The 22,597-nt window shown below is 35.8% G+C and overlaps 1 protein-coding gene across 5 annotated transcripts in view; it reads left to right on the top strand.

Annotated features, from left to right (window-relative positions):
- The window catches only part of DMXL1 (Dmx like 1), an 85,143-nt gene that overhangs the window by 35,107 nt on the left and 27,439 nt on the right, over positions 1-22,597 (top strand). For all 5 annotated transcript variants that reach the window (XM_062600548.1, XM_062600547.1, XM_062600546.1 and 2 more), the window contains 14 exons: positions 61-163; positions 2,580-2,696; positions 3,517-3,744; positions 4,463-6,151; positions 6,727-6,837; positions 8,347-8,516; positions 9,717-9,814; positions 10,492-10,657; positions 11,464-11,716; positions 13,125-14,215; positions 14,427-14,618; positions 15,898-15,974; positions 16,162-16,289; positions 18,098-18,346. In XM_062600548.1, coding sequence (XP_062456532.1) covers positions 61-163; positions 2,580-2,696; positions 3,517-3,744; positions 4,463-6,151; positions 6,727-6,837; positions 8,347-8,516; positions 9,717-9,814; positions 10,492-10,657; positions 11,464-11,716; positions 13,125-14,215; positions 14,427-14,618; positions 15,898-15,974; positions 16,162-16,289; positions 18,098-18,346 — 4,672 coding nt within the window. The remainder of the gene's footprint in view (positions 1-60; positions 164-2,579; positions 2,697-3,516; positions 3,745-4,462; positions 6,152-6,726; positions 6,838-8,346; positions 8,517-9,716; positions 9,815-10,491; positions 10,658-11,463; positions 11,717-13,124; positions 14,216-14,426; positions 14,619-15,897; positions 15,975-16,161; positions 16,290-18,097; positions 18,347-22,597) is intronic.

The raw sequence follows: 22,597 nt of genomic DNA, 5'->3' as shown, positions 1-22,597 counted from the left end.
TATTAATACACTCCAGAATATTCACATTTTGTTTAAGTGACTTTTTCTTTCTTTTTTTAGCATGGTAGGAAAACACAGTTATTTCATGTTTTTCAAGAGGACTTCATTTTAAATAACCAGAAAAAAGAAACACCTGAAACAAAGAACAACTTATTGGAGTCTGGTAAAGAATTTCTTTTTTCCATGTAGAATGAAAAATATAATGCCTGCTCTTCGACACTTATTTTATGAAGAAGAACTTGTATAGCTTTTTGTATTTTAAGATGTTTAAAGTATCTTTAAATGTCTTAAATATCTTTATATTTTAAATATTTTAATCTAAGATCTTTATATACCAAAGAAGAACAGCACCAGTTGATCAAGTTTTAGACAAAGTAGCTTGTCATGAGGTAGTCATCAAATACGGTATGAAGCATTCTGTTGCTGATAACTTTGTTAGTGCAGTGGAGGAAAAGGTGCTTTAAAGGTAAAGCCTGTAGCTATCTCTCTCTCACATGCATGTGCGTGCACACACACATATGTATCTCACTTTTGTTCTATTCAGAGTTTTCAAATGATTTGGAGAACAAGGATCAGGATAAGATGACAGTCTGCAATACCAGCTAATGTGGGGTAGTAAAAGAAAGACTGAATATAAAGAAGCAAAGTTGCAGAACAGTCTCATAATGTTAGGGGTAACAATGTGGTATGTTAAACTTATTTCATAGAAAAAAAAAGGGGGGGGGGGCATTGGGAAAAATGACCTGAACTGTATGCACACATTGAATTCTGAAATAGTTATGCTACTCAAGTCTGCTTGAAATAGTCTTGCTACTCAAGAAACATCTGGAGTAATGGAGATAAATCAATAATTTTGTGACTTCTACTGAGAGTTAGCCCAACTCTCAGCAGAGGTCACAAAATGCATATAGAATATTGGAAATTTAAAACAGAACAGAGCATAAGCTTGTGGTACTTTTGCATCATGAATACAATGTGCAAAACAGCCTTGAAAAGAAGTACAGAAACTATTCTAAAGCATTGGTAAGAGGAATAACTCAAAGTCTACAACTCCTCAGCTTCAAAAAGAGGCAGATGGCTGAATACATACAGAGGTACTTAGTTATCTGGAGGTCTAAAAATAATGATATTTGGGGAAATGAATAAGAAATGATTATTCACTACATCTTATAATGCAAGAATGAGAAGACATCAGATGATGCTAAAAGGTGGCAAGTTGTAAGCAATGGGAAGTATTGTTCTGCAGAGTGCATAGTAAATATATGTAACACGTTGCCACAGAGTGCTGTAGATATTGAAAGATTTATTCAAGGTTGCAACAGAATGGAATAAAATCTGTGGAAGACCATTAAAAACAAAGAGACAGATGCTCTTTTGGGAACTTACTGAGCTGGAGATAGCTGAAAGCTAGAAAGCGTGTGAGTAAAGTGCCACTGTATACATACCTGCTTCTGTATTCTTTCATAGGCATCCTGTGCAGACCTCTGCTGTGTAAGAAATTGAGCTAAATGGACATTTTGAAACTGTAAATTAGAAGTACAGCATTCACATGCATTCTAAGTGAAACTGTTTTCTAGTACTTTAAAGCTCTTTAGTTTTAAAACCCTCCTCCTCCTTTCCTTTTTAATAAAGCATGTAAGAATTCAGCTCATGTTGTTTATTATCTGGTTCACTTCCCTTTTTTTATACAGTTAACATAAATAGTCAATATAGAACCCACAAGGCTAATGCAGCTTGTTCTGCCTCATTTTTTTCTAAATGCATACTCAAAGGAAGGTCAGAGGAATCGTGGAGAAAAGATAATACATGCTAGTATCACTAAACTATTTGTTTTTGGTCCTAAGGAGCTTCCTTTGGAGCTAAGGAGGCACTCTCCGGAAACGGGCTCCTCCTGACATAACAATTCATACTGCCTTTTCTCGATTCTGAAATTATATATAGCGAGTGGTTTCTTACAACGAAGCACTAAATCTGTTGTGTTTCCAAGACTATATGGTCAGTGTGGCTGGGCTGTGTTGAATGGATGTATCTGTTAGACCAACCTGTGACCTGCCCGATTGTTGACATGGCACTGACTCTCTAGATGTTACCTGTGTAGTTTTTATACATTAAATGTAACAGCTGTAGCAGGCCAGGCCAGATCTCCATCTGGCTCATTGTCTTACCTCTTAAGCTGGCCAACAGCAGATACCTAAGGAAGTGTAAGAGAGAAGCACGAGCGTGCAGAGTTGAGAATATTTTCTGGGACTTAACTTTAAACATGTAGCAAGCTTAGGCAAATATTTTATCATCTCTAAAAGAAAATATTGACAACTTAAAATATATACATATTTATATGTGTGTGTTTACACACACCTATAATCATTTTAGTGGTTAATAGTGGTTTTAGTGATAAAATGGTTTTAGTGGTTTTTGTGATAAAATGGAGGGAAGTAGAGCATGCTTATTGCTAGAAGTTGTGTAACAGTCAGGTATAGCCAGACCGTTGCATTTGAATATGATTATTTGCTAGCAATTAAAATTTAGTGCTGTGTTTGGTTCAATAACCCTTAAGATCCTCTTTTTCTGAATTTCATCAGGATGCCAGCAAAATGGATTCTCTGAAAAATTCTACTTAATAGTTATAGAATATACTCAAAACCACTCATTACTACACATGTGGCACTTGCACTTGAAGTCAATTCCTGTCTCCATAGGTAAGCCCTTTAGTTTTGATGTAAAAGATTTAAAAATTTTTAGTAAAGGCTAACAGTTCAGATATATTGCTTCTCAGTTAGACATTTCTGTTCTGCAATTTTAAAGTTTACACAAGTTCTGAATTGGGATGTAGTCTGAAGCACCGAAACATCAGAAAAGCAATTACAAGGAGTTGTTCTCTGCTAGTTCTCTTTCTAGCTGCTACAAAAAACTTAAGTGAACTAATATGTATTTCTGCAGTTTTTAAAAATTAAGGAAACATAAATCCGGTATTTACTGTGTACCAGTGGAATCTGTTGTAAGGTATGATCTATTGTTTAAACTGTACTTCTACTTTGTGTTGATTTTCATGAAAAGGAGTGAAACTTTCATATCCCATAATCTCCAAGATTTAAGATTTTAAGCAAATATTAACAAAACTGTTCTGGAAATATCTTTATCCACTTTGAGTTAAGGCTTTGTTTTGCATTTAAGTTTCTCTAGCTGTGGGTATTTTGTGCCTCATGAACATTAATTTCTGTGGATACCACATATATATTTTTCTTCTGCAGTTTTGCTACTTCTGGTTACAGTTTGATTGCTTTAAATCTGAAGAGTGTTAAAAGCTAGAAGTTGAAGCAATTCTAGAATTTTAGAAGTATTTAATATAAGAGGTGTGCTAATATTTCTCTTTAAATGTGAATTTAGGAACTTTTTCATTATCATGAAAGTAAAATTTTAAGTCTCTAGTTTATCCATCTTTTTGGAGTGTTAAAGTAAAATTCTTTTGTGAGAAGAAATCTAGTTGTCTCTTTTCAATAACAATGCAAACGTTTTTAGATGAAAAAATAGATTCAAATGCAGCTGAAGCAGCAACACAGCAAGAAGGATTATATTCTTCTTCACCGGATCCAGAAAAGATGCAGTCACCTTTCACTCAGAAGTATCAGGCTTGTAAAGCAAACCTTCAGAGCACCAGCTGGCTTACTCTGTCTTCCAAAATGGTATATAGTCAAGAGCTGAATTTGCCAGATGGAGTGGAGATTATAAGTGTTAAGCCATCAGCAGGTTTGTAATTTTTTAAAAATGAAGAAAATAAGGAATTGCTGCCATTCTGATTTAGCAGTAAGTTTTAAAATCATGATAAATTAGTAGTTTGGTATTTGTAGTTAGAATTAAAAACCAGCAACTAGATCCAAAAGGTTTGCTAAAATATGATATCCTGATCTTGTGTCTAATAAAGCTTTCTTGTAAGGTATAATACTTGCAGAAATCCAGATTTTGTCAATAATAAAAATTCTAGCAATGCAAGTTTGTTTTTGCAAACCATCATAAAATTTTCTTTGTGGGATTTGCTCTTAAACTTTGAGACTTTCATCAACAGTCTTTCAAAAATATTTTATAAACTCTCTAGGTTTCTGAGAGAAATATTTGTCTGGTGGGAAAAACAATAAATGTTAAAATCATACCATGGAGAATATAACTAAGGGGTTTTTTTCCTTTTCTTGCAGTGTAAAAACTGGCACCTAGCAACATTAATATGCAGGTTTAAAAGATGTAATTTAATTTCTTCCTAGAGAATGAAGTAGAAACTAAGGGTAAAATGACTGTATGGTATTTCTGTCATATGGTATTTCCTTTGTGAAACCCTGCAAACAACTCTATATGAGGATGTCCTAATGCTTTCTGTTTCAGAATAGTGAAATAACTGAATATAACTATCTTAACTCTCAGCTTGCATTCTAATATGTGGTCCTGGTAAAAATGTATTTTATTTTTATTTTAGGACATTTGAGTTCCTCTTCCATATACCCTGTTTGTCATGCCCCTTATCTACTGGCTACTTCGTGCTCTGATGGAAAAGTTCGATTCTGGAGATGCAGAGTGACTACTGAATCATCACCTTCTTCCATGCCAGAATATAGTGTACATAGTGATGTTACATATATATGGGAAGAATGGCCATTACTAATTGAAGATGGACTTCTTAGTAGTAGTGCCATTAATGTTCCAGGAAGGCCAGTTGAAGTTAGTTGTGCACACACAAACCGTTTAGCTGTAGCATACAAGCAGACAACATGTAAAAACAGTCACCTTTCTCAAGATTTCATAATGGATGTTAGTATTTTTGAATGTGAATCTACAGGGGGCTCTTCTTGGATTTTAGAGCAGACTCTTCATTTAAATGAAATAGGCACTATGTTAGACTCTGCTATGAGTATTGATAGTAATTTAGTGGCATATAACCGCCAAGAAGTTTGTCTGTCTCATAGCGGGAATATTATACCCAGCACTAAGCACTTGGTTCACTTAGACTGGATGTCTAGGGAAGATGGTTCACATATTCTGACAGTGGGAATTGGATCAAAATTATATATGTTTGGCCAACTGTCTGGGAAGATGCAAGAACAAAATGGTAAGGAGACCATAGCAATCTCTCACAGTGGCAGTATGAAGACTGCAACCCTTTCTAGGTTTGTTCTACTGCGATGTGTTGACTTGGTATCTTCTTTAGAAGGGTCACCTCCTTTTCCAGTCTCCTTGTCTTGGGTACGTGATGGCATTCTTGTAGTTGGAATGGATTGTGAAATGCATGTTTATTCTCAGTGGCAACCTCCTTCCAAGCAGGAACTAGTTAGTACGGATTCTTACAGTGGAAGTATACCATGTTTAACAAGCTTAATGAAACAAAGCCAGTCAGCTGCCTCAGGTCTGCAACCACCAAAACGAAGCTTGACCAGGTCGATGACCAGCCTTGCACAGAAACTAAGTGGGAAAAGAACTGCCTTTGATCTGTCTACAGAAATGGAAGACTCTGGTCTTTTTGAAGCAGCTCATGCGTTATCTCCCACTTTACCTCAGTACCACCCACACCAGTTGTTGGAGCTCATGGATCTTGGTAAAGTACGTAGAGCAAAAGCCATTTTGTCCCATCTAGTTAAATGCATTGCTGGAGAAGTTGTTGCTATAAATGAATCTGAACCTAATCATGATAGGAGACTCAGATCTCTTACAATCAGTGCTAGTGGAAGCACTGCAAGAGATCCCAAAACATTCAACAAAAGTGAGAGCACAGACTATATTGAAATAGACTCAGTTCCACCACTGCCTTTATATGCTCTGCTTGCTGCCGACGATGATTCCTCTCATTCAGAAAAGCCTAATAATCAAAATAATCAAAATAAAGATACATCCAATGACAATTATGAAGATCTCTTTCAAAATTCTATTGTAAATACCGATGAACTTGTAATGTTTGATGCAGATGAAGATAATACAAAACCAAAGGTCATTGATCTTTCTCAGTATAGCCCAACTTACTTTGGGCCAGAGCACGCTCAAGTGCTTTCTCGACACTTGCTTCATTCGAGCTTACCAGGTCTCACAAGGATGGAGCAGATGTCCCTGATGGCCTTGGCAGATACAATTGCTACTACCAGTACTGACATTGGAGAAAGTAGAGACAGAAACCAGGGTAAGCTTTCTCTCTCTAATTAGATGTAATACTGTGTTTCACTAACTTTACTTGGAAGTTTTTTCTGTTACCTCTTATTTTTTTTGTGGCTTATTGAAATACGTGATAGTTCTGTTTCATAGTATTGCATGTATTGTTTACTGTGCCAGCAGAGGTTTAACTGAAGTTTTATGACCTCAGAATTTTTCAAAAAAATCAAATTCTACACTGGTAACTGCTAATGCAAGTGTGGTGTTCCTTTAGTCTGCAGACAATAATTGTTTTCTCAATCACTTTTTAAGAACTAACTTTAAGAACAAATGTTAGTTCTACCATCTGGAGAAATTAAGAGAAACAAGTCGCTTTTCTTACTGGATAAAAAACACTTCCCATTTCTTGTGTTTAGAAGTATGTAACTTCACTACCTCTTATTAGAAAATTTCTTCTTGTATTAAAGGGAAGATTTTTGAATTAAACTATTATATTTATGGATTTAAAGCATCAGCAGTCATAGAATTGTAGAGTGTTTTTTCTTAAGCAACTTAAAAGTGATTTTTAATGGTTTCTCTTAAATGTATGAAAACGTTTAATTCCAGGTGGAGAAACTCTCGATGAATGTGGCTTAAAATTTTTATTAGCTGTTCGGCTTCACACATTTCTAACAACCTCACTGCCTCCTGTACATCGAGCTCAACTGCTTCGCCAAGGTAACTGAAGGTTTTGTTAAGTTGTTTGAATCTTACGCAGTGAAGCAGTTGTGCACATGATTGCTGTGTTGCTGACCTGCCTCAGCAGTTAATGAGAAAACTGTTATCCTTTTGTTTAACCAATCTACCCCCTCCTAAATATATATGTATATATGAAATATATATATATACATATACACATATACATATAAATATATATATATTATTGCTCAATATGAGTGTATACCAGAGTAGAAAATGCCTACTTTATTTTAGGGAGAGGTGTTGGAACTTAGGATGTGGCTTTCTCCCTTCTTCTCCCCATGTCTCAAGATATCCATAACTTTTTAATTTCAGATTTCTTCTATTCCCCAGTCTTTTTTTTGTTTCGTTTTGTTTTTGTTTTTTTGTAGTGTCATGTGGTTCCAGTAACCTTCTGTGGGAATTAGAGTAGAAAATAGTTATTTACTTAATGAGTTTTTAATACTTATTTGAAAAAGATTCTAAATATTTGAAAAGATTCTAACAGCCTTCTTAGTCTTCTTACATTTCTACTGTAATTATTCAATGAACAATTTCAAATAAAGTTGTCATTGGTATAATTTTGATTTTTTTTTTTAAACCTGATACTAGAAATGACAAAATGAGATACATTTGCTAAGGCCTAATCAAATCTAAAGGATTGGCTGTGATTGCCTCTTAACCCTGTATTAGTTGTCATGACAGTGGCTGCATTTCCAGTCTCATGGCTTGTTACCCCTCAGCTGAGATGGGAGCTTGCCAGTGCCTCAGCACAGTCTTGCTGTGCCAGCTCTCTGTTGGTGCACTTTTAGCTGCGATACTCCTGCCTTCTACTAAGCCCAGAAACTGGTGAGAGTTAGAAGTGCCTCTGAGGCACCTGCAGAGCTGCAGTTCAGAGGGCCTCTGTGCAAAGCAGCGTCCCCTGGCCATCACTGGAGTTGCAGTTTGATCCATAGCCAGCTGTGTTGCTGATGAGTAATTGTCATTTTCAGGTCATGTTGCATTTTTTTTCTTCCGGTTTCCATTTATGTGCCTGTTCTCAAACCTGTTTTCTGCCAGAATAGACTCAAATTTCACATTTTCCAAGCCATTCCAAATGAAAATATTGAAGGTAATTTTCACAGCTTTAAAAAGTTTGATTAAATGGTTACATTTTGTTTATACGTGGCTATATAGTAATCTTAAGGCTTGTCATTATAAGTAGATGTTGAGTTTTAGTCATTATGTTCCTTGCAAAATGTGTAATGAACAGTTGGCAAGTGAAAAATGTTTTCATCTATAAGGCATCTTTAATACCTTGTATGCAATGCTTACCTAGATTTCTGCAAGCTGATCAAATACATACTTAAAAATCTAAAATAAACAGTTTTCCATTCTGCTGCTCCCACCTCCCTTAAATTTATATTACAGATCACTTTTTTAGTGAATCTCTCTCTCTCTTTTTTTCTTTTTTTCCCCCTCTACCCCTTTTTCCTCTTTTCTTTCTTGCTCAAATGGCTGATTATCTAGGCTTGTCTACTAGTCATTTTGCCTGGGCGTTTCATTCGGTAGCAGAAGAAGAATTACTGAGCATGCTCCCTGCAATGCAGAAGGGCGATCCAACATGGTCAGAACTCAGAGCTATGGGTATAGGATGGTGGGTCCGAAATATCCGTAGCCTGCGGAAGTGCATAGAAAAGGTAAATGCAGCATTCTGAAACAAAATCAACACCAAACTGTTTTCAAATAGGTTTCCTCCAGTGTGGACTGTCTATGAATATAGTGATGAATTATGAGGTATAACAAATGTTTCTGAATACATCTTGCTATATCTGATGTGCATATAGTTTATTGTACAGATGCAACTTTTGTATTTAATTTCTTTTTTTAGGTAGGTTAGGTTTCAGATTTCAGCATGAAGTACACTTTGGTTTTTTAGATATTTTGTTTTGAGGGGTATGGTATACAAGCCTTATGACGGATGCTGAATATATAGTTTTGAGCAAATAGAGTAGTTGTTTTTTGTTTCCTCTTAAGGCTTTTTTGTTTTTTAATAGCAAGGGTGTCTCCCAGTTTAGGAAACAAGTAATAGAAAAATTTTCATTAGAAAGTGATGAAAAGTAGTGCTACCATGTAATTGTCTTGCAAGTTGATAAATTTCTGTGGTAATTAAAGCTTGTGGTATGCTCATTGGAAGATGTCTTAACTGTCACAGATGCTACTGAGGCTAGGCTTATTGCTGTATTTGTTTTAAGCTGTTGGAAAAGCCAGGTATACTGAGCTAGAAAATGGCATGCACAAGATACTTTGAGTACAGAACGTGAACTAGTAAATGCATGTCTCAACTCTTTCAGTCTTTAGCAGCTAAATCATCGGTTTGTGAAACGTAACTGCCTAGCATGTAAACTCCAAGTTTCCTAGGTTTGCATTTAAGATTACCTATGTGGGTCTTACACTACTCTTATTGCCCCTTACTCCCTTTACCTGTCCACTCCTGGAAGGGAATCCACCAAAATAACAACTTTTGTCCTGTTCTGACTGGTCCAGGACTGCTCTTCAGGTATTTATGTCCTTTGATTACCAGATCAACTAATAAGGTACTTTTGTTATGATGATGGATCTGATTTCAGGTGTAGGTGTTCCCATTTGGTCTCCTAAAAAAGCTCCTAGAAAAGAAAAGTGTTAATGAAAGAGTATTAAAAAAAAAAAAAAGGCGCGACGTTGAAGCAGCAGCATCTTCCACACATGTTCTTATCTCAGACCTATAGTGAGAAGAGGGATCATATATTGAAGACTATTTCTAAGCACTATGAGACATGGGATGTAAGAAGCACCAGGAATCCTATTTAAAGATGCTTTTAAACTTCAGTGGGTTTGTTGTTGTTGAACTGTCTTCACAGGTCGCTAAAGCAGCCTTTCAGCGAAACAATGATCCACTTGATGCAGCAATTTTTTACCTTGCAATGAAAAAGAAGGCTGTGATCTGGGGATTATACAGGTAGGAGACATCCAGGTTCTTGTATGGAGTTTCATAGTGTCTGGTCTAATTCAGAAAAAAAAAAGTTGAATATGGTGTTAATTCAAAAGAAATACAAATACTGCCTTTGACAGCGGAGATGCAATTTCTAAATTGCCTGGAAAATTGAATGTACCTGTATGTACTGTGGTAATTTAGTTGCTCTTTCTAAAGGTGAATATTTAAAGTTTACTCTCAAATCTACTTAATTACATCTAGAGGATTTGCCTGTCTTGTGTGTTGAATGCAATAGGTATCTTTTAGAAAAATAGCATGCTACATAAATTTTACTGTAAAGAATTCAGAAGACTCAGTTAAAGCTGGCTTTGAGTCTAGAATTTCATAATAGTGTTCAAATTCCCAAACTTTTTTAAAGTGTAGTTTACTCTTAAGAACTCACCTAGGACAAATGAACTTCTCTGTATTTGTATCAGACTATCTAGTTACTTGTTCCTAATGCAAAAACATTAGGTTTTGTACTTAGTAAAGTTTTTGTTCCTTTCTAAAAAATGAAGTCTCTTATGTTACCAGTGTTGTGATAGCCTCTGCATTTCCTGTTGCAACAACTTCTGTAAAACTCTGCTGGTATTTGAGGAAATCAAAAGCCAAAATAATCTAATAAAATATGTAATATTTTGTCAATTATGTTCAATCTGCAGGTCTCAAAAAGATACTAAAATGACACAATTTTTTGGAAATAATTTTACCGAAGACAGGTGGCGTAAAGCAGCATTAAAGAATGCTTTTTCTTTGCTTGGCAAACAGCGTTTTGAACATTCTGCAGCATTTTTCTTGTTAGCAGGACACTTAAAAGATGCAGTAGAGGTAATAAAATAATTGGACTTTTAAAGGTCTACAACTGTTTATATTTAGTGTTCTAAATTTACAAAATGTATTGAAAGTGACTGAAGTGCCAGAAAACCTTTCAGTTTGAACTAGTATGACGTTTGAATTTTCCAGTTTGTGCTGTCTTTCTCTCTCCCTCCTCTCGCTTATGTCAGTGGCAAATACAAATCCTTGGTGTTTGCATATTGTTCCTGTTTTAGTTCTCACCTTAGTGTTACCAAAAGTCCCATGATTCATTTCTCCATGATCTATCTACCATTAAATTGCTTTCAAACTCTCTGATCCGTTGCATCTGAAAGCAATGCAGATTTGCATTAGGAGATTCCAGATCTGAAAATGAAGGATTTTTGGCAGTGGTGTGTGTTGATTTTCAAAATCCTTTCACAAAAACTGCAAAAAAAAATTCTTCAGTCTGCCTGTAGGAGATTAGGATTAAATAATAGCTGCGGGGGAATTTAGCTATGGGATAATGAAGAATTTGTTTTGTAAAGCTTTTTAATCAAAATATGTAGTTTCAGGAAGTGGCCTGTACATGTTGACAGTGATTTATTGAAACTATTTGATTTCAAAGATCCAATGTCATGTCAGACTTAATGAGGAAATTGTAACTTAGATCTTGCATGTAACAGTTGGCCATTGCTGTTATGCATAGTTCCTGCTACTTTATTTTATGGACTTGAGATGAGTACTTTTTGTCAACTGAACAGATTTGTGTCTTGTCTTATGATCATTTTAACCAGCAGAGAAATTATAATACTGGATTTTGTAACTATATTTTCAATTAGGTCTGCCTTGAAAAACTGAATGATATTCAGTTGGCTCTCGTAATATCAAGACTCTATGAGTCGGAGTTTGAAGTATCTAGTACTTACAAATCTGTACTACAGAAGAGAATTTTGGGAAGTGTCTCTCCTGGAAAAGATAGTTCTGGAAATATGCACTGTGATCCTTTTCTACGAAGTATGGCTTACTGGATTTTGGAAGATTATAGCAAAGCTCTTGACACTTTGATTAAACATTCCATTGGAGATGAGTGTGGTAAGACTGTAAATATTTTTGCTCTTGGGATGACTTAACTGTTTATGTGTTTAGGTAGTGTTGATGTAAAGTATAGTCTGAACACGATGGTGTACTGCATAGTTGCTCACCGTTGCGAGTAAATAACTTAGAATGCATATGCTATAATACTGCAATATTAAATATGACTCTGTTGTGATTATCCTGTATAATGTGAATGAGTACTTAGTTTAGCCTTTAAATATGTTAGTATCAGTATAATGAGAATGACCCTGCAGTGATTTAGCCCTTCAGCTGTTTTTTCAGCAGGAACTTGAAAATGAAGAGACTAATTAACTTGATTAGTGACTCCATATCAACCTAAGTAAAGTTTCTGGCAGCAAACCTACCCAGCAGCGCCTAGCAGACATACTGTTTTATGGTTTTTAGTCGTCAGGAAGAGTTGACCAGAATCATATACCACCATAGAAAGGATTGCTTTGATATTTAGTACGATACTGTTCAGTTGTTTTCACCTTGACCACATCCTCCTGTGTAAAATCTATGTTAAATATTACTGATTTTTCTTTAATCAGTATAGTGACTTGTTTGTGGGGTTTTGCTTTGTTTTCTTACTTAATAGTTGCTCTTTTTTTCATGCACCTCTTTATTATGTATGGTTAGTTGTATCCTAACTCCAGACAACAAACAGTAAGGGTATATCTCAGCTAACCCAGACTCTCTGAAAGCTGTATGAATCATTCCATGCTGATGCTCATAGCTTTTCAATGATTTTTTGACCATCCGTTTGTAAAATATCAGAATAAGATGGTAACAGGTTTTCTAGGCTTGTTTTGGGCATGAAAGCAAAATCTGTAGGTGTTGCATTGCTGCATATTTCATTTATTGTATGTAATGCAAGTACTAACATGCATGTGTGTTATGGATTTCCTAGTTTTATTAAGTGGTATTTTAGAGATAGATGAAATAAGAAAGACCAATCCAAATCTTTTACCTAAGAAAATGATATTTTCTAAGGTTTTAGTACGATGTAATATCTTAGTATACAGTGATTTAGCAATGAAGACTTTAGAAATCTAAACTCTGAACAAGAGCAAGGTCTCCTTTTGACAGCAGCAGAACTGTCTGACTGCAAGGAAATGAAGAGGTAGTTGCCTCAAATTGAGGGTCTTGCATGCTCCCATTCAAGCTCCTGCAATTTTATTCTTTCCTTTAGTAGTGACTAGATCTTAGGATGTCTGTCTTTTTTTCCCCCCTGTCTTTTTACTGATAAAGAGTATTTAAATACTGAAGGTGAAAAAGGGAGTGCAGTTAAGTCAATAGTAAAATAAATATTAAGACTTAATAGCCTTCTGATTAAAGTAATGCTTGCAGATAAATTTTTTCATACAGAATTGTACATGTTACTAATGATGCAGTATCTTTTCAGATGAAGGAGAAGGCTCATCAAACTGTAACCCTTCAGTGTTTAACTTCTATAACTATCTAAGAACACATCCTCTCTTGTTGAGACGTCATTTTGGCTCTTCTGATGCATCTTCCACACGCGTTTGTCTAACAGTAGAAGATGGATTAGCTGACAAAATCAACCTTGGGGAAAGAAGACTGTTTTTCACTACTGCATATGCTCACTTAAAAGCTGGTTGTCCTATGTTGGCTTTAGAGGTGTTATCAAAGATGCCAAAAATAGTTAAGAGGTCAAAGCCATTCTGTAGCTCCCCTAGTTTAATGGATACCAGTAAAGACTCTTCACCATCCTCTCCAGTTAAAGGATTGGAAATAAAAGACCAGTCTTCAGCTGTTGACTGGTCACAGCCAATGTTGAATGGTCTAGGGTCATCTTCAGATTGTTCGTCAGGAAAACATTCAAGTTCAGTTCTTTCCTTTGACTGGAGTCAGCCAAGTCTAGTATTCCAAGATGAACCTTTGGAACTTCAGTGGGACAGTGACAAAGATGATGAGAGTGAAGATTCTTCCTTGGTAATGAAAGAGTTAAAATCTTTGAAGAAAAGTGAAAAAATAGATGAAGTAAGTTCTAGCTACACAGAATCTTTTAGTGCAATTGATGAAAAAGATCTTTTAAGTCCATCAGAAGATATAATTTCAGCACAGCTGAAGTTTAGAGCGTGCCTGAAAATTCTTACTGTAGAGCTTCGTACACTATCCACTGGTTACGAGGTAGATGGTGGGAAGCTGAGATACCAGCTTTATCAGTGGCTTGAAAGAGAAGTGGTAGCTCTTCAGAAAACCTGTGAATACAGTGCTGAAGTGGAAGAGATACAGTCAGGTATTGCTGTGATGCCAGAGGAGGTTGCATTAAATGAAAATACTGAAGATTTATCTGGCCAGCAAAAAAACATTCTGCAGAGAGAAAACTTTCAGAAAAGACGCCAGTGGCTTCTGAAATACCAGTCACTCCTAAGAATGTTTCTTAGTTACTGTATACTTCATGGCTCTCATGGTGGAGGCTTGGCATCTGTCAGAATGGAATTAATTCTGCTGTTGCAGGAATCTCAGCAGGTACGTGTGGGGAGGTTAATTTGTGTTTGCTTCAGTTTTGTTACAGTTTGTTGAATATCTCATGTTATTTTGAAATGAGTAATTCTGTTACAGTATATACCTGTTTTATAATAATCAGATACTTTTTTTTTCTAGCAATCCCTTCCCCACTTTTAAAATTTCCTTTAGTGATAGCTGTACTGTCACTCTTGTTCCTTTTGCTTGTTTTTAGGAACAATCAGTACGGACTCCTCCTAGCCCTCTACCAGAGCAAAGCTCCATACCTCTCCTATTTGCTTGCACAGCTAGTGCTAAAACAGTGGTGGCTAATCCATTACTACATCTTGGTAACTTAACTCATGATATATTACATGCCATAATAAACCTTGACTCGCCACCTCATCCAGACACTCCGAACAACAAGGTGTGTATTTTTATTGTAGTCGTTTATGTTTTGTATGTGTGTGATTATAATCCAGTTTGCTTGGTCATGAATGTTTTTTGACAGCATGAAAGTTTCCCAATGTGCCTACTAGTGACAAGCAATAAAACATTGGAACATAAATATTTCTCTGTAGTTTAGGCTAAACCGATGTTCACTGAAAAATTATTACCTATTCTTGAGGTGCAGAGCATTGATCCTACAAGGTGAAGTAGATTGGCCCCTCATGATTGGGTACTTGTCCAGGATGACATCTGTTACGGAAAACATATTGTATTACGCTGTCAGTGTCACATTTGCCTTTTATTTCAATGATCACAAATTTTCTAATATTAACAGTAAGTTCTGTATTTTCTCTCTTAGACTAAGTAAAAGTGATAGCTTTGAGATGTAAAAACTAATGGTCTGCAAAGTGCAGAAAATTCAAACATTTCTGTGAAATCATGTGTGTGCTCGTACAATCTCTTTTGGTTGTTATGTTTACATAAGTTTCCTTTTGTACTTAATCTGGGACTGAAAACGAAACTTAAAGCTTTGCATTGTATATTCTGAAGTTTCATATATAGTCTGAAGTTTCCAGTTTACTTTTATTGGAGATTTCTAGAGAGCTTCAAAAGGTTGGTTGGTCAGTTATTAATCTGTCCCTCATTTCAGAGGGACTAGACAAATGTATTTATATTAAAATGTATTTATTTATATTACACTTAATTTTTAACTGAGTCTTTTTGATCAACAGGATCTCTAGCTCTTCACATAAATGTATTTAGTGATATATAAAATATATCAGCTGTGATAGAAAGTGATGTGCGTGTATGTGTGTGTGTGTCTTGTGAGAGATGCTGCAAGAATTGTTCAAAATGTAGCTGCTTTATAGTTTCCATTTTGAAGCAAAGCCTTTGTGTTCTGAGCCAGCTGTAGGAATAAAATCACTCTAGGAATAAAATCACTTAAGACTGTTGTGCATATAGTCACTTAAGATATTGCTGTCAAGAGAATTGAAAAACACTGCAGGTAGAGCTGAGCTGTGATTGTGGGTTGTGCGAGTGCTTCCCCTGTCCCTTTCAGTGCAAAGTGAGTAGATTGAACTGAGAAGAATTCTGAAGAGAAGAATACTTTGTCAGTGTTCTGCTATAAGCACTTGTTATCTCTTCTGTATTCAGCATTTGTTCTGCAGTTGCAAATTTGTATATGTTTAAGTACTATGATACTAACAGCTGTTCATTCTGAATTGTAATCTGTTCTGTAAAACCTTGTCTTCCAGATATATGTAATGCATACTTTAGCAGCATCACTCTCTGCTTGCATCTACCAATGTCTGTGTGATGGCCACAGCTACAGGTAAAGCTTTATCAAAAGCAAATTTTAGAGCTCAATCAAGATACTGTCTCATTACAGAAATGTCATAATATGTAGTGTACCAGAAGTCAATACTGAAGTTTGCCTGCATCTAGCAAAGGTTATCACTTGAGCAGTTTAAAACTTGTTTTTTTTAATAAATACATCATCTCAGTTCTTTGCTTCACAGCTCATTACAGGCAAATCAGTTCACTGGAACAGTATATCAAACGTTGCTTCTAACTCAGCGTCATTCTCTAAGAACGACAAGCTTGGATGAAACAGTGACTCCCAATACATCACCTGCTCAGTGGCCAGGTATTCAGAGTTGCTTTCTTTCTTTCCTCTTCAGGAAAACTTGACTGTCTGCATCTGATGAAAGAGCACATTGCTACACTGTGTACTTTCTTTTAGTGTTTGTAACATTGTTTAGTTTTAAAAATATATATATATTTTTAGAAGCTGTAACCTGGTAAGTCAGGCTATTCACTAGCTCAAGCAGACTTAAATTTCTTTCTTTTACTAAAAATTGTTAGCTTAGGCTCTTATAAAAGGCAAGAAAAATTAAAGTGCTGTCCTGTGCTGTTTGCTCCATCTGCAGGCAAAGTTCAGTCTTACCAGTCTTTTGCTTTCATATGCTTGAAAATGACTTGATAGGTTATCTTAAAGTAAGTTTGTGCTCTATCGCAGATATGATTGTAGCTTATGTATGCCTATTGAGGTAACTTGAGTCTATGGACAAATATAAAATTTATACAAAATTATGTTCTGCTGTAGCTATAACAGGTCCATGGACTTGAATGCTTAAACCATGCTGGGATTCTCTGCTTGTGAACCTGCATTGGTTTCATTAGAGAGAGTATGAGCTACCTAAAATGTCTATATGAACTTCAGTTTATAGCACTAACTTTAATTTAAGCATAACTAAGAAATATGCCTTCATATAGTGGGATTTGTTTTTCAACATTAAAAAAAAATTTGAGAACCTCGAGATTATGGATTTGAGCACTGAAAAGTTAATTTGGCTCCTTCACTCTGTTTAATGACAGGTAATCTATACTGTGTAATAGAACAGAATACTGTGTAATCACAGGTAGCTTAGAAGTCTTTGTATTTGGTGCTATGGAATTTTTTATTTTCGGTAGGCCTTTCTTTCAGTGAACACACAGGTTTTAGAGAGAAGTCAAATTGTCGTCTGTGTTTTCCTGATTTCATTAGTTTTGCAGTGAATGAGACAAGGGATTACAAGCAGTTGTGCTTACAGTTAACATCACCTTGAATTAATTTCTGTTTTTGAATAGCCTCATATGGTTTCTGTGCAAATGGTTTATTACGTGAACTAGAATCTTTGGCCACTGTTTTTTGTATTTTGACTTCTTGTGTGCACTAAGTGAGACAGTAGGAGCTACAGCTGAAACTGAAACTTTTCTTAGGAACATATAAATTACAAAATGTTCAGTACTTACGAGGAAGAGCACTTGTCAGACAGCAAGTTTTCTGAGTGGATGCCTATAATTAATGGATCGTTCTACCACTGTAAAGTAAGAATACAACATTTCAAATTAGTGTTATGTTGCAGTTTAACTGTTTGTGGGGAAAAAAAGCATCACAGGGAAGTCCATAGGGAAATTAATATTTTTATATTAAGTGCAGGAAGTGCATGCAATGTATTAAATAAATCATGGAGCACTGTAATAATCTTAGAGAATAAAGCGCTAAATATTTTCTAAAGGAATTAAGTGAAGAGAATATTTGAGACATGGGAAGGAAGATTAAGTAGTATAATTACTTGTTTTATCATAGTGTCTCAGCACAGGTTAAAATGGCAGTTTTATTTAAGATATATCCCAAAATATGAGTACTTTTTGTGATTTTTTTCACTTGTTCTTGAAAAGTTCTGAAGCATCTCGTTAGTTGCTGGTCTAATACACAAAAACTATAATAAACTGCTAAATATAAGCAAAATTTTGCTTTCTCCTGAAGTTCCCATTTTCTCTGAAATGATGATTTTTTTCCTATGCAGGAGTGTAATAATTGTTATAAGTTGTCATTCAAAATGCCAGTGAGATCATATAATCAAGGAAGTGTTTGTCTATTTTTCTTTCTCCTCATTCCTCTCATTTTAGGTATAACAGCTCTAATACGTCTCTTGAATTCTGCTGGTGAAGAAGCCCAGCCAAGTCTCACAGTGTTACTATGTGAAATTCTAACTGCGGTTTATCTTAGTCTGTTCATCCATGGCCTAGCAACGCATTCCAGCAACGAGCTGTATAGAATTATGGCTCATCCGCTTAACGACAAAATGTGGTCTGCTGTCTTTGGAGGAGGAGCTCATGCTCCCAGTAAAGGACCAGTGCAATTGAAGACAAAAACTGGTTAGTTCTATTCTTTAATTTATATTAAACTTGTAGCTTAAAAAAAAAAAAAAGATTTAGACCGCTGAAAGTGTAAGAAAAATGGCTTGAAACAGTTTTTATTCAGTTAGAATTCAATATGCTTTTAGATCTCCAACGGAAAAAAAAGATTTAAAATCATTGACATAGGTATTTTATAAAAGAGAATCTAAAACAAATGAATGATATTGGAATAAAACTTCAAAGCAGTACAGCTGCTGTAATGTGGGGGATTAAGTTAACTAGCACAGTTTCAGTACTGTTATAGTTCTTATCTTCATTGTAAAACTTTCCAGTTCTGTCCTAACAGGAATATTCCTTTTTTACAAATACAGTGTGTTTTTTCTCTTTGGCAGGTAGGCACTTCCCAATGCCTAGCCCACATCAGGTAGTAGTGTTCTCCATGGAATGTGTGGGATTTTCCAAATCCCTTACTGCCTTCAGTACTCATAGTCCTACCAAATCTTCAGGCAAGACACTAGATTTAGTATTAGGCCTCTACATGCAGTTTGCAGTGTGTGATTTTTTGCATATGTAGAAAGAGAGAAAAACTTCTGTTTGCAAGCCATGACACCAAAATTCAAAGTGATACTCTGTAATCACAGCAGCAGTTGAATTGAACCTTATTAAAAAAATAACACTAATGTAGCACTTCATTTGAAACCAATTTTAAATATAAAATACAAAATTACTTTGACCATGGTTTGGAAAGATCAGAAGTATTTCACATCTTTGGAGAGCTGCTTGTTTTGCTTCATGAATATAAGCATTATTATGCATGTGGATTTCTAAGTGTTTGTTCTAGACACTATAAAAACGTTATTTTACTGCTATTCAATTTTATTAGTATGAGAACCTTTTAGAAAAGCAAATACTCTTCGTGTTTTAAATTCAGAGAATGATAAATTATCCCTGAGATCCAGAGTGACTTATGTAATGTTTTTCTTTTAAGTTTCTGCTTTGTAATTTAGTAGGGTTTCTATAAAACCTAGAGCAACTATCCTATAAATATCTAATTTTTAAAAAAGGAAGGCTTTATAAATCTAAATCTACTTAAGCTATGGTGATGTCATATATCACATGTGAAGTATGTATATAAACAGTCCTATGAACCTTGCATTTGAGGGAAAACTAGAATTTTGTTTGGTTAAGTACACATTTTGTCAGATGTTTAGAAAAATATGGTTAAAATAGTGCTTTAATCAAAAGTGAGTTCTCGTTCTAGTGCTCACTGTTTTCTCTGTGGCATTAGATAAATGTTTATCAATATCCTTTTGTTAAAGTAACTGTATTTGCCATATCAGAATTGTTGGAACATAACTGACTTTTTTTGTTGGCAATTCTAAGTGTATTAGGTGTTTGTAACTATGTACTAAGGTGTGTTCATGTTGTTAGTGTTACAAAATACTGAGATAATTAATTGTGGTTTTTATATAGAAAAATATTCTGAAGGTTATTAAAGGTCTGTCTACTGCATATCTTTCTTGCAGAATAGTTCTGGTTGTCTGATGCAGAATTAGTAAAACAATGTTGCCAGAAAAGTCAAGAAGCTGAGATTGACAATTTAAGGAAAGAAATGACCTATTCTAATACTACTATATAAGAGTAATGAAACAGTAGCACAGGGGCCCAGAGTGGTTGTGGAATCAATCTCTGTGCTGGGAGCCGAATCCTCCAGTAGGCCAGCCCTTGAGCAGCCTTATCTGATGAATCTAACTAACTCTGAGCAGGAGGTTGGACCAGTGACCTCCAGGTATTGCTTCCATTTTACACGATTCTAGGATTTTATAGGTCTGAGATCTGTTTTTAATACATGTCTACCTGATGCAGATTTTGGAGGAAAATTCTTTCCAAGTCACTTCAAATACTGAAGAAAAAAATACATAAGAAAAAAGAGTCTCAGTGAAGCAGAGAAGTCAGATTAAAATTGACTGTAATTTTATGCTAATACTGACACTGTCACTTTGCTCTCTTAAGGCCCAGGAATGGATACTAAGTTACTTGTTCCAGTTGGCTATGACACGTTCTATGGTTGTAGTCTTAGACTATAGCTTTCCCATTTTATGTTATGCATAACCAGAGACTCTTTTCACTAGGTTTTATTTTGAGGTTTATGTTAAATATTTTTTTCTTCCAAAAGGAGGTCCAAAGCAAAAAATTCTTAATGATAAGGATTCATATTATCAAAACATCGTGCGATTCTCCAGTCTTGCAAGTTTGCACTAAAAGTGAAAAGCCTAGGTGCTCTATTTCAGCCCAGTTTACTGATCCTTGTTCCTTCCCTGTTTGCTTTCATTCAGTTTAAAATATTGAGTCTGGAGGGTTTGGCAGAGAATTTGTTTCCGCTATCATTCTGTACTGGGTTCTGGTAATCCTGACGTGTCTCTCGCGCTGTTTTTCTTTTTCCTTCACCTTTGTTAAGGCTCTATCTTATCCAACCAAGTGGGATTTTTTTGTTGTTGTTTGTTTTCTTAAAAAAAAAAAAAAAAAAAAAAAGTAACCACATAGACACATAAAACCAACCCCACAGATCTTAATACCTTTTATCTCACAAGGTCTGCTAAAAGTAGAGCTTGACACACATGCTGCTTTGGGGTCAGCAGTGATTTCCAGCTGGTTGTTGTTGTGCCAGGTCTGTCTAGGCACTGTCTCTTTGCTTTATGTTAAGGATCTGAGTTTAAGGTACTATTGTCTCTAGTGGTACTTTCTCCTGGGAGTAAGAGGTGCTAGTTGAGAAATCTCAGTACCAGGGACTGATACTGTTCCAGATGTCTCAGTGTCGGCGGTGTGTTTTGTTTTTAATGCAGTGTGTGCTACCTGCCTTTCTGTCTGGTCATTAGAACTTAAGTTCTGGTATCGGAGCTAAGCTTTATATTTGTTTTGTATTTGTTTCCCATTTTCTGAAGAACTGAAGATGCCTGGTATGTTTGCTGCTGGAACCTCCATCTCTGTACTTCTGACTTATATGTGCTAATATGTAACAGAATCTGGTTGCTGGTCCTTGTAATTGTCATTGCTGTTGTTACTTACAAATTGTGAGGCTGAAGGTTCTGTCTCTTTACTTGAAAGATTCTCTGAAAATATTTTGTCCTGGGCCGCCTCTTCCGTATACTCTTATTCTTGGAAAGAGCATGGGCGAGAGGAAGAATGCTGACCTTTAGTTTCCAGGTCCCTTTTGTGCTCACTGAAGAATGAGGCTGAGATTTCCAGCTGTTCTATTGCTGCTGTTAAGAAGGCCACATTTGGTGCCAACCTAAAATCCAGAGTCAATCACTTCCCTTCTTTAAGCCTCTCAGCAGGAAAGGAGGAATCACAAATTACTAAGTTCTTGGAGGACTGTCTCTATTTTCCTCTGCTATTCATGTGTCTCCACATGGCAGTGCTACTGAAAAACAGGCACTCCTTGTTCAGGGATTGTACTTGTAAGTGATTGGACAAGCTGGATAAGATGATCTACTCTTCTGTGTTTCTTCAGTTCTGTCTTCTGGAGTAGTGTGCGCCTTCTGTTTGAAATAACCACAAGTCCCACAGTATTCTGTTTGTTTTCCTCGCTCTTTCCAGCTGCTTTCACAAAGGAGTTCTACTAACTCTGTCTTTCCATCTGCTCACTGAATTTTTGTTCTGTTCAGAAACAGAAATAGCATTAAACCAGAATCAAGTTAGGTTTCCAGAAGAACCTAGATGACACAAGTTCACTAGGGTGATGCTTTTTGCAGAATTACTCATCTGAACTATTAGTTGCTTCCTCTTAATAGCTAATACAGTCAGAAGAATAGTGCTCTCTTCAGTATTTGTGGCAGTAGGATTTGTCAGCTGTGACACTCGGTGGATTTTTGTCATTTGAATCGTTAGAAGGACTTCCTTAAAGTTCAAGTTTCATCAGTAGCATTGCTGTCTACTCCTCAGCTAGATGACCCAGAGCACTATTGATAACTTTCCTAAGCATTAGCAGCACTTGACAGAATAGACCTGGAAGGACTTACCCTTAAAACTTAGCTCTTCATTTGGCACCATGTTTTGTAAATAAGACATTAGTCTTTGGCATCAGATTTTATAAAGAAATGCAGCTTCTAAGGAAGGATGGTCCTCCGAGAAACAATCTGTCCGTACATTGGTTATCCCCTTTGTTTATGACTTTTAGCAGTTTAGTCTGAATGTGGGTGTTGAGCTCCGTAAGTTTCGAATTTATTTTAAGAGATACTATATATACTGCTGGCCAGCAAAGTTAATATT

Source organism: Rhea pennata, chromosome Z (genome assembly GCF_028389875.1).
Source record: "Rhea pennata isolate bPtePen1 chromosome Z, bPtePen1.pri, whole genome shotgun sequence".
In the NCBI taxonomy this organism is placed as follows: domain Eukaryota; kingdom Metazoa; phylum Chordata; class Aves; order Rheiformes; family Rheidae; genus Rhea; species Rhea pennata.
Note: the sequence above shows the minus strand (reverse complement) of the source record. Positions and strands in the feature narration are given on the sequence as shown.